This window comes from Leptonychotes weddellii, chromosome 1, assembly GCF_054177405.1.
Source record: "Leptonychotes weddellii isolate Sample4059 chromosome 1, ASM5417740v2, whole genome shotgun sequence".
Lineage (NCBI taxonomy): Eukaryota > Metazoa > Chordata > Mammalia > Carnivora > Phocidae > Leptonychotes > Leptonychotes weddellii.
The window spans coordinates 45,940,831-45,953,395 of NC_138369.1; the positions used below are offsets into that span (position 1 = coordinate 45,940,831).

The following is a 12,565-nucleotide window of genomic DNA, read 5'->3' on the forward strand; positions in this document are numbered from 1 at the left end:
TTTTGAGTTTTCATTATAGCAGGTTTACACATATTTTGCTAGATTTTTCCCCCTAGGCATTTGATGTTTTTGATGCTATTGTAAAAATCATTTTAAAATGTCATTTTCTGTTTGTTGCTGGCTTATAGAAATAGAGTTCATTTTTGAATATTGATTGACCTTATATCCAGCAACTTTGCTGAATTCTCTTATTAATTGTAATGAGTTTTACTATATACACACAAACATATATAATTATATGTATATATATATATATATGACAGTCATGTCATCTGTGAGTAATGTTAGTTTTATTTTTTCTTTTCTAATCCTTGTTTTTTTCTTCCCTGTTGCACTGGATTGAATTTCCAGTACACTGTTGAATAGAAGCAGCGATAGCTAGTATGCTTATCTCATTCCTGATCTCAAAGGAAAGCTTTAAATATTTCACCATCAAGTATGATGGCTCCTTTAGGTTTTTGTTTGTTTGTTATTTATGGATATGCTTTATCAGATTATTGAAGTTCTCTTCTCTTCCTAGTTAAGAGATTTTTTTTTTTAAATCATGGATGTTTTGAATTGTGTCAAATGTTTTTATATAGAATATTTTTGATAATGCTATAATAGCTCGGGAGGAGTATTTAAACATGAAAAATGTTTACTATGGATATTTTAATACCACATTATAGTATTTTTTGAGATAATATATGATATAGCTAGTAAAAATCTGCAAATCAGCCCATAACCACTGGCAATCTGGCTAGAGGTAGAGGTTTTGACACTTTTGTTCTCATATTTGTTTAGCTTAAGACCATTGTCTTTTCATTAAGAGTGCTTGGCACAGTAAATTAAAAACAAGAGTACACAGGAGCATAGTGTATCACATCATTTTGCCAGACTAAACAATTCTGAGTAAGACAATCCCTTTCTACTCTGTGATAATTTCAAGCTATTCAAGGTGCTTCAGTAGTAAAGCATTATTTAAAACCACTGCCACCCTTACCTTTTCCTAGTTGCAGGAGGGCCCTTGACAGTATTTGAGAGGTGGACAAAGCAAAGAGAAACAGTACTCTGGCATCTCTTTGGTGGCCCCTCCTTTCTGATAGTTACAAAATCCTGGACCATTCCCTTAATTTTTTTCTTTTCCACTCAGTCTCCTGTCTCCCATTTTCATTACCCTCTCATTGCAAAGCCCAAACCAAAATGTGCAGAGAGAGCTAGCTGGGGAGAACATTCCAGTTTTTTTTTTTTTTCTGACCTCCACACCGTTCTTCACTTACTACCAGTATATGCTTGGTAAAGTAGGAATTTCAATCAAACCAGGATAACTAGCTGTTCAACAGACTTAGGTTTAGTGTTGATTCAATTACTAGGAAGTCTCCCTTTAGAAACACGTGAAGGTAGTTTTAGCAAAAGAACCAAGCTTGACTCAGTTTGGCCATGGTGAAATAGAGGACATGAATCTCCAGCTCAGGAAGCAGAAGAAATGATGGCTATGGATGAGGGCATGATCCTGTAATCTTTCCTGTCTCCTGACCCCTCAGGACTGAGTTAAGCAAGCTATCTAAACAAGATGTGACCCATGCAAGAGAAAATGAACTTTTGAAAAACGTAAGTGCACATGGTCTTCTCTAAAAGCTGATGATAGGCCCTTTGTTGATCTGAATTTGAAAATTTGTTACAAGACCTTCTGGCTCATTATAAGGAAAGTGCATATACGGTTACATATTGGAATGCTTCCGCCTCTGCCAGAGTTATCAGTGGGAGTATCAATGGGGAACCAATCCACAGAAGCATTAGATTTGAGTTTTAATATAGTCTAAGTAGACAACAGGATGAAAATATATTTTTTCACATTGAATCAACAAATGACACAGCAAAGAATCCATTTCTAATCCTTTTCTTAATTCACGGCGGCCAAAATAAGAGGTTCTCTATTCTGAGAAATCACCAACAGGATTCAAATCCCAATACCTATTACCTGTGCAACAACAGGCAAGCACTTAACCTTTTTTTTTTTTTAAGATTTTATTTATTTGAGAAAGAGAGTATGAGCAAAAGGGGAGAGAGAGGGTTAAACAGTCTCTGCACTGAGCACGGAGCTCAACATGTGGGGCTCAAAATAGGGCTCAATCCCAGGACCCTGAGATCATGACCTTAGCTGAAACCAAGAGTCAGATGCTTTACCAAATGAGCCACCCAGGTTCCCTGCACTTAACCCCTTTCTGTCTAATGTTTTCAATCCATTGGGGGTGATAATAATTGTATATAACCCATAGAGCTATTCATAGTTGTAAATTATATGTATGTACACATTTATAAATTACACATATATACATTAATAAATTATAAATTACATGTGTAATGTTTTAAGGTACAATGTCTGTCATGCAAATACTTCAAAATTGTTATCTATTATTAAGTTGTACTTCCGCTAATGGGATCCAGAGTCTTTTTCCTGCTTTCTTGATCAAAATCTGTGATATCAGTGAAGGAAAAGAAATGAATTGATAGAATTTTTTAAATGCTTGAGCCAAAAGGACAACCAACTATTGATCAAGCATTAAAAATACATTAAAATTTTCTCTACTTTTCCAGGTTTTATTGCATGATAAGTCCTTTTAAGAGGACTGAGAAACATGCAAGGAATATATTTATTCCCTCTGTTCAGTGAAATCATGGGAAGACACTACAATGAAAAGATACTTAGCTTAATTTTTACTTCCACAAAAGTAAGACTTGTACCTAGTTTTAAAAGTCAGGATAAAGCTTTTCATGAACAGAAACCCTCAGTCCCCAGTTCCTATTCCTTGGAAACAGTCATTTTTAATTCTTTTAAACATTTCTCCTGGAATTTATCTCTATGTCTTTAAAATAACATGTGGTATGCTGCTATTTTGAAAGTTGTGTTCATTCCCCACAGACTTCCTACAGTGGAAGATAAGAAGTTAGGTCTTCACCACCACACCCCTTGTCCCAAAACACACACTTGTCCTCCCCGCCATCTTCATGGTGTATTTGTAATTTTCAGTGAAATCAGTTGTCCGTGTTTACATCGTATTAGCTTTGAAAGTACTGCTCCCAATTGAGCCAGGCAGTGTACTACAGTTCTGTTTCCCATCCTGAATAGCTATTTATTTTTCTGGAGTTAATTTTTTTTTAATTTAGAAACTGTTCATTTTTATTGTTCCTTTTCCAGAACTATCACTAGTTCTTTCTCCAACTCTTTGACAGTAATAAAAACTGTCTCTAAGCAGTCATATATATCAGGCACTCTGATTTCTTGGGTAATCTCCTACGGCCTTCACCTTCCTGTTCCATTCTATCCAGGCTGCTCAGGATCTGTTGTCCTGGGTCTTCCTTTCACCCCTCCTCTATTTAGTCCTTTGTTTCCTTTTGTTCTGGTGTGGAACTCTCAGAAAGAGTATGGGGCGGGGGGGAGGCGGTGACTTTCTCTTTTTTTTGAGGTCCTCTGTTTCTGAAAATGTCCTACTCATACACTTGAGTGAAGGTTTGTTTGGCTGAGTCTAAAATTCCAAGTTGGAAATAATAACTTTTTCTTTGAATTTTGAAGACCTTGCTCTACTAATTTTCTGGCTTCTGGCGTTGCTGTTGGGCAGTTCACTATCATTCTGGTTCTGATCCTTTATATGGGCTTTCTTTTTTTTTTTTCCTCCCCATCTGGGGGCTTTTCGGATGGTCTCTATAAAAAGAGTGTTAGTCTTTATAGTGATTCCTTTCTGCATGGTTTAAGAAATCCTTTCTTTCTTGGGTCTTGTTTTAACCAATGTAAATCCTTGCCCTTAATCACTCTAAAATTAAAGAAAACCTGAGGGACAGCTTAATAACACTTTTCAAGTACAAGTGGTAATGGGCAAATATGCAGAAAATAGTAGCTATATATGTTTAGAAAAATGGCGGGGGGAGAGTTACAAACTCCAACATAGGTTCCGCCATCACTTCCCCAACTCTTCCGTCAAATATGAAACTCTGCAAATGTTGCACACTGTGCCTTCCCTCTCCTTTGTACATTCTCGTGAATTATTAGCATATGAGCCTTAAGAAGTTCTGTATAAACCTATTTAACCTTGCTTGACCTAGCATTTCCTAAATTTATTTGCTCACCAAATTTTTTTTCTTTTTAATTATTTTAAAAGGAACATCATTAACATATGTATAACACAGTTGGAGAAAAGCCAAATAAGACCTAGACTTTCCTGGCTACAAAAGAGCAATTAAGCATTGGAATGAGTAACCAAGAGAAGCGGTGGACTCCTTTTCCAGAGGTCTTTAAAACAGGACATCTGTTGAAGGCGTAGTCCTGTTTGAACAATAGGACTTTGCTGGTGTTTCTTCCTCTTCCTGTCCCCTAGTGGTAGCATTGGAGGCTGTTAGCCCACCTTTTACATGATTCTAGTACTCTGGTTCCATATAAGAATTACTACTGCTGCCAATAATTATATATATTGAGAACTTACTAAGTGTCTGGACCTATGTTAGGGGCTTTATATATATTATCTAAATTAATCTTCACAACACCTCTATGAGGTAGGCAATATTATTTTACAGATGGGCTAGTTAGGTAAAAAGACATCACAAAACTGGCAAGCAATAGGTCAGGATTCAAACCCAGGGCATCTGACGTGATAACTGGCTCATTTATCTTCACTGTGAATGTTCAGAACAGCAACCTACAAAAAATAAATAAAATATGTATGCCTGTATTTATTATGTAAAAACTTGGACTGATCTGTGCTCACTTTATTAGACTATTCCCTAAACCTTTTGATGAATTCAGATTTTATTTTGTCAGAAACAGATTCTGTTACAGGTGATTTTATGCTAATTTGCCATCCAGTAAATGGGTACTTGCATGAGACTTCTTTCCTTCATAAATTTGATGTCATTCCTATATATCAAGATCCCCAAAAATCTGGATCTATGAAAATTGGCATAGGTTAAAAGTCCCCATTTTCAACATTTTTACATAAAGTAACATCTTCATAATGGGATGTAGAGACTGCTAGGGTAGGAGACAGAAAACCTGGACTCTTATTCGGTAAGCCCCTGACTGTGTGTTCATGGGCAAATCATTTCTCTCATTTTCTTCATCTGTCAAATGAGGGACTTACAGTATCTCAAAAAGGCCATTGCCACTCTAATATTTCAGGATGATTTTTGTCTCTGGATATCAGCTGTCATCATGGGAAAGGACTTCAATTAGAAAATTCCCAGGTCACTTTACACTGCAAAATGATTTGCATGAATCAATAGGAGGGGCTGGGTAAAGAAGCTGAAACCATATTGATGAGTGCTGCGATGTTAAACTGAAACAAATCAGAAGAGATTGAAAAAAATCAGTGAGTAGGTGTCTCTTTAAGGCCACTTCCAACAAAGCTACTAAGTTTTAGAGAATCCATGAAAGGCTTTTTTCTGGCACCTTCTCTTGTTGCACAGCTTAACACCTTTCTCCAGTGAAGCTTTTATGTGATAATTACTCAGTCTTCATAGTATATTCCCAATTCCCTGTACCTGCCACATCCTAGGTGTTCACTGAAGGCTTGTTGAAATTAATTGTTCTTTAGGATAGAACTGGAAGATCAGGGAGAGATTTGTTTTTTCTAACCAGCTTAGAAAGTTAAGGAAAAAAAACTGAGAAAGTTAAGCGTGCAGGCTCTGCAGTTTTCAACCACGTGGGTTCACAACCCAGCTTTCCTCCTCAGTAATTGTGTGTTCTTAGGCACGTTACCTACTTCCATGTCTGTGCCTCAGTTTCCTCTTCTCTGAGGAGAATTAGGAGTACACCTACCTCATAGCATTGTTGTGATGTTTAAATGTAGTTTTTGGCACAATACTTAGTAAAGATTTAGGGTTCTACTAATATTAGCTAATGTAGGGGCACCTGGGTGGCTCAGTCAGGTAAGCATCTGCCTTCAGCTCAGGTCATGATCCCAGGATCCTGGGATGGAGCCCTGCATCAGGCTCCCTCCTCAGCGGGGGGCCTGCTTTTCCCTCTCCCACTCCCCCTGCTTATGTTCCCCCTCTCGCTATCCCTCTGTCAAATAAATAAATAAAATCTTAAAAAAATATATTAGCTAATGTAATTAGCTAATAATGTAGTAAGGAAATGCAGCATTTCCCCAGAAATTCTAGTAGAAGTTTTCCTTTTCTTAAGAGGCAGCAGTTATATTGGACCCCAAAGGTCAACCATGTAGTTCTGGGGCTTGATTTTATTATACATTACCATCTTTTCTGGCCCACTTCCATATTCCCAAATAATGATGCATTTCCAGTTAGAGAGGTTACTTTATTTTGGCATGATATTGGTTATATTTTTGTTTGAAATACACTGTACTTGGGAGTATTATGCAAAGTCTGCTCATTGACTATATATAATACAGTGTAAAACCAAATTTGAAGGTCTAAGATAAATGGCACAATTCACATCCTTGTTCAGTGTCTGCCTAAAGACTTTTGCTTGAAACACACTTAAGGTTGTGAAATTGATGAATAAACCCTGATGCAACCCACTCCTGTCACCCAGCTGGAAAGTAAGACACTGTTACTTATCCCTCAGAAGGACTGTTGTTCATGCAAATATTTTGTTCATTTGTTCTTTCATGGGTAATTATTACACGGAGTAAAAAAAAAACACCTACTCGACTTACAGCTTGGCAGAAACAGTAGCTTATGTTTTCTAGAGACAAAATTAGAAGCAGGCTCCTGGACCCATCTCTAAGTCAAAATAAAATAAAATGTCTAGGGAACCACTGTGCCTCCCAGTAACTATGGTCCATGGAGTAATATTGTTTAGGTCAAGATGTCCCAGAATAAAAGGACGACAGGGAGAAGGGAAAGGGGGAAAGGAAAATGTGTATTTGAGTAATATGTTTTCTTAGAGCTGAAGAGGCAAGCTGTTTTTCTTTCTCACGTTGTCTTTTCTATGTAGCAGGGGGGGAATTTTATAGGACACTAATCTTGCTCCTCAAATTATCAAGAGAAAAACTGAATATACTTTGTTGAAGGGAGGAGTTATAGTTTAAATTGTATTTTATTTGTGATACTGAAGATTGTCATCTTTTTTAGGAGAGTGTAAGTCTTAGCAAAACTAAACCACCGAGAAAGTATCTTCATTTTTTCCCTTTTATTTTTATAAACATTTTTCTACATGTTTTCTTTTTTTATTTTAGTTTTTTAAAAAGACTTATTTATTTATTTTAGAGAGAGTGAGCTTGAGTTGGGGAGAGGGGCAGAGAGAGAGGGAGAGAGAAGAGAGAGATTCTTGAGCAGGCTCTACGCCCAGCGCAGAGCCCAACATGGGGCTCAGTCGCATGACCCCAAGATCATGGCCTGAGCCGAAACCAAGAGTTGGACACTTAACCAATGGAGCCACCAGGCACCATTGTTTTAATTTTTATTTACTTTTTAAGTAATCTCTACACGTAATTTGGGGCTTGAACTCACAACCCTGAGATCAAGAGTCACATGCTTCACCGACTGAGCCAGCCAGGTGCTCTTGTTTTCTTTTCTTTCTTTTTTTTTTTTTTACATTTTCACATAAAAATGAATGATCATTCTGTCGGTAAACATTTAGTAAACAATTACTGCATAAGGACTAAAGGAAAAACAGAATACTAAGACACCATCCATTTAGAACTTGAAATCTGATAGCAGAGATATTTATCTAAATAATTCTATCAGAGTTAAAAGAGAGGTACAAAGAGCTGTGGGGATGCAAAGAATGGGAAGAGTATTTTTAAGTTGGAGACTTCACGGAAGGTTTCCTGGAGAAAGTAGCATTTGGATATAGTGGGATTTCCCACTGTGGGAAAAACAGAGGGATTGTGACATGTGGCAATGAGGGATGGGAAGAATATAGAGTAGCCTTGGCATGAACAAAGATAAGCAGACTAGAAAATGCAGAGCATGCTTAACCTGGGCAAATAGTATGGTATGCCTAACCACAGGGTATGCCAAGAATGGGAGTGGGGTCTGCAATCACTAGTGGAAAATAAGACTGAGAAAGTAAGTTAGGACTCTGTCAGGGAGGGCCTTGAAAGCCATGGTAAGACATTTCATTCATTTATATATATATAATATATGAAGGTCAGAGTTTCTCCTGCTTTTCTGTTATGCCCTTAATAGAAAGAGGACAGCAAAAACATAGATTTCTGTGGGGGAAGAGGGAGGGATGAATAGCTGGAGCACCAGGGACGTTTAGGGTGGTGAAGCTATTCTGTACGATTTTGTAATGGTGGATACATGACATTATTCATTTGTCAGTACCATAGAATGTACAACACAAAGAATGAACTGAAATGCAAATTATGGATAATAATTTTGTATTAATATTGGTTCATCAATTTTGTAACAAGCATAGCATGCTAATGCAAGTGTTAATAGGGGAAATGCAAGTTAATAATAGGGGAAATTATGTGTGTTTCAGGGGTCAGGGAGAGGAAGGAGGGGAAAAGGGTATATGGGAACTCTGTACTTCCTGCTCAACTTTTAAGTAAACCTAAAACTGCTTTTAAAAATAAAGTCTAGAGGCGCCTGGGTGGCTCAGTTGGTTAAGCGACTGCCTTCAGCTCAGGTCATGATCCTGGAGTCCCCGGATCGAGTCCCGCATCGGGTTCCCTGCTCAGCAGAGAGTCTGCTTCTCCCTCTGACCCTCCTCCCTCTCATGCTCTCTATCATTCTCTTTCTCTCTCAATAAATAAATAAAAATCTTAAAAAAAATAAAAATAAAGTCTAGGGGGCACCTGGGTGGCTCAGTTGGTTAAGCATCTGACTCTTGATCTTGGCTCCGGTCTTGATCTCACTGTTGTGAGTTCAAGTTCCACGTTGGGCTCCATGCTGGTTGTGGAGCCTGCTTAAAAAAGTAAAATATTAAGTCTAGGGACGCCTGGCTGGCTCAGTCAGTAGAGCGTGTGACTCTTGATCTTGGGGTTATAAGTTTGAGCCCCACATTGGGTGTAGAGATTACTTTAAAAAAATAAAATCTTTAAAAATAAACAAATGAAAATAAAACCTATTTTTTAATAACCACATTTTTTTTTAAGGATTTTATTTATTTGACAGAGAGAGACACAGCGAGAGAGGGAACACAAGCAGGGGGAGTGGGAGAGGGAGAAGCAGGCTTCCCGCCGAGCAGGGAGCCCGATGCGGGGCTCGATCCCAGGACCCTGGGATCATGACCTGAGCCGAAGGCAGACGCTTAACGACTGAGCCACCCAGGCGCCCAATAACCACATTCTTTTAGATATGAAATATACCACAGGTAACAATTTTTTAGGGAGTTCCATATTATATCTTTAAAATCACATGATTTTTATATTCTCTTTGTTACACACAAATGGCTTTTTTTTAAGATTGATTGATTGATTTAACAGAGAGAGAGAGAGAGAGCACAAGTAAGCAGAGCGGCAGGCAGAGGGAGAGGGAGAAGCAGGCTCTCTGCCGAGCAGGGAGCCCGACGTGGGGCTCGATCCCAGGACCCTGGGATCATGACCTGAGCCGAAGGCAGCCGCTTAACTGACTGAGCCACCCAGGCACCCCACAAATGGCTATTTTAGCATTAAAATTTTCCCCAAAATTTGCAGTAACGTAAATGACCCCTCAGTGTGTGATTCCTGTGTTACGTTGGTTGACAGGGAATCACTGAAGTCGTATATTAAAAGTGAAACAAAACAAAATTAAACCAGCAAAATGATGAGCAACCAGTTTTTCTTGCCACACATATATTTTTTGCATCCTTATTTTCATTTCCCAGTATTCATATGGAGGTTTATCCACTACCTTTAACTTAGGCAAGCTTTATTTTATTTGCAGATGAACTTTGCAACAGGCATAATGAGAAATAGTTGATAAACCCACTTTTGTGGATATTGCAGTCAAGACAAAAGGGGTATATTTTGATATGCAGGTAATTTATACCAAGCAAAGTAGGTAGAGAAATGTAAACTAAGCATGCTGAGGAGATGGGCAGAGTAAGTGGAGGGACCTAGGTGAGTTAGGTTTAGAGGAATTACGAAGCAAAGGGCATAGTCTGATGGGTGCCCCGTCATTAAGAGCACAGATGTTTTTCTGGGTGTCATTGAGACCCAGCACGACCTTTAAGCTATCACCAATACACATTCCTCTTCTTGTGTGTCGTGTTTATACTGTGACTCAGATAACTTAAAGTTGTTTGGGTACTTATTTGTGTAGATATTCAGACATGTGAACCCAAACGGTGCCTTTTTGAGTCCCTTTGGAACCCCTGAAGTACATTCATAGGACAGTCTCCTTATTTGTGTTTTCAAGGCACTTTGTTTTCCTTATGAAGACCACAACTGGAATTTTTAACCTCATGCCTTTGAGAGTAAATTCCTTAGTTCTCTGCTTGCTGGGAAAAAACAAGAGACCCACTGACAGATACCCCTAGGAGAGTAGCCCTTTCTCCATAAAACTGTTTCTTCAGTGAGAGAATAAGGAGAATATATACAGAGTGGATAAGGTCCTGGGTCAATCTTGAGTTTGAATCCTCTATTTACCAGCTGTTGGACACTAGATAAGTGACTTTACCTCTCTGGTCCTGGCTTATCTATAAAGTGGGGAGAAGATCTTGGGTTACCTGGGATAAGAATGTGTCTGGTGTGTGGGAGGTACTTCAGTAAATACTATTTTGCTTCCCCCCTTCCTGCCTGTTCTGCTAAACTTTCAGAGCCACCTCATCATTCATTCGGTATTTCATATGAGCACCTACTATGAGCCAAGCCCATTGCTAGGTGATAGGGAAATGACTAGAAATAAGACACATCAGCCTATGATTTCAGGAGCCTCTAGCGGTTTATGAGCAATTCATTTCTTTGTCTCCAATATCAGCAGTCCCGAATTCACACAGCCCTTCACTAGTGTTTTTGACCCAAGAGTTACCATTTAAAATACTCAGTGACTGCTTTTTTGGTACCACTTTGAAGAGTGAACTGGTTTCAGGAGAACCAAGGACCCATAAGGCACCGCGTGGGTTCACATGTCTGAATATCTACATCAATAAGTACCCACATAGGTTCCTAGTGCGTAAAGGTCTGAAGTCCACACCCTCTGGTGGCTCACACGTCCACATTAGATAGTCAAACTAAAATCCCTCCGGGTTTTATTTCACTTACTGTGACCACAAATCATATTCTGAGAAATACACGTGGCTTGTACCATCCTAAGTAGGCAGTGCATGAAACTAGTTATATTGTGGCCTTAAAATCCATACAAGTGTTTTTACCTTTGTCTTTTATATGTTGTCTTGTTTCCATTTTTGTTTTGTTGTGGTTTTGGTTTGAGGGTGGTTTAAAATTAATGCTGTGTTAGATTGTCATTTCGACATTCTCTTGTTCATGATCAGATATGTTTCCGTGATCTCTAATCTGTCCATTCTCAATATGGAGAACACATTCTCCTTTTTAAAAAGGGAAACTGCATGCACAGAAAAGATAAATATTTGAGGAGGTTTTCATAGAGGGATCTTCCCTTCTTAAAAAGATTCATTTTTGTATTACTTATTCTTATAATGCAGTTGAAGAATATTTTCTGTCACACAAAACCATTATAAACACAAATGGGGGAGCGTAATTTTTATCCTAAAGAGAAAAATAATTTAGCATCTCTAATTCCAAGGAAGTAAAATTGTCCCAGAACTTTATGCTCTTTAAAAATCATTAACAGACCTGATTTGATGATCTTCTTTAGGAGATCATGAGAGCAGGGCTGTTTACAAGACATTCCCTTGGGTACACGGACCACATCGATACTATTATAGGGTTCTCTGCTGTGATATCCAGGTAAGGGGTGGCTTCCTTCCTTAAGTAAAACAACCTGGACAGCACTCAGAAGGTGGTTGTGTTTTCCTCTCTCATTGTGATAATCTAGATGAGAGCACAGTACCAAAGACCTTTTCAGTTCCCTTCCTGTGAATCTTTAGAAGATTGCTCTGCTTTCCAGAACTAACTCCACAGCTTTTCTTTTTTTTTCCATTTCAGGAATTACCATGGTTGACACCGAGATGCCATTTTGGCCCACCAACTTTGGAATCAGCTCCGTGGATCTCTCTGTAATGGATGATCACTCCCATTCTTTTGACATCAAGCCCTTCACCACTGTGGATTTCTCCAGCATTTCCACTCCACACTATGAAGACATTCCATTCGTGAGAGCGGACCCAATGGTTGCCGATTATAAGTATGACCTGAAGCTCCAAGAGTACCAAAGTATGATATTTTCACTTTTCAGACTGCTAAGACTAGAATTGGACTAACCTCTCAATAACACTGGAATAAATGCTCCAGAGACTAAAATTCTATAAAAAAGATACTTACCATTCATTTACTCATCTATTTACCTATGAAACATTATGTATTTATGATATACCAAAAAGGATGGTAGTGTGTAAATATCCCAGATCATTCTTTCCTTTTTTTCCCTCCTTTCTTCCCTCTTCCTTTCCCTATTTCTTGTTTCTTTCCTTCTTAGGAGCATTTTCCAGCATGGCTGCATTGCCAGGTTTATCTCAGGCTAAGTAAGAGTCTGTCACCCAAACTCTTAAATTCTTTTG

At 38.4% G+C, this 12,565-nt stretch overlaps 1 protein-coding gene across 8 annotated transcripts in view; it reads left to right on the forward strand.

The window, feature by feature from the left end:
- PPARG (peroxisome proliferator activated receptor gamma) overlaps positions 1 to 12,565 on the forward strand; it is a 123,305-nt gene that overhangs the window by 64,671 nt on the left and 46,069 nt on the right. For all 8 annotated transcript variants that reach the window (XM_081822568.1, XM_081822553.1, XM_081822559.1 and 5 more), the window contains one exon: positions 11,994 to 12,221. In XM_081822568.1, the coding sequence (XP_081678694.1) occupies positions 12,002 to 12,221 (220 nt within the window). In that variant the 5' untranslated portion in view covers positions 11,994 to 12,001. The remainder of the gene's footprint in view (positions 1 to 11,993; positions 12,222 to 12,565) is intronic.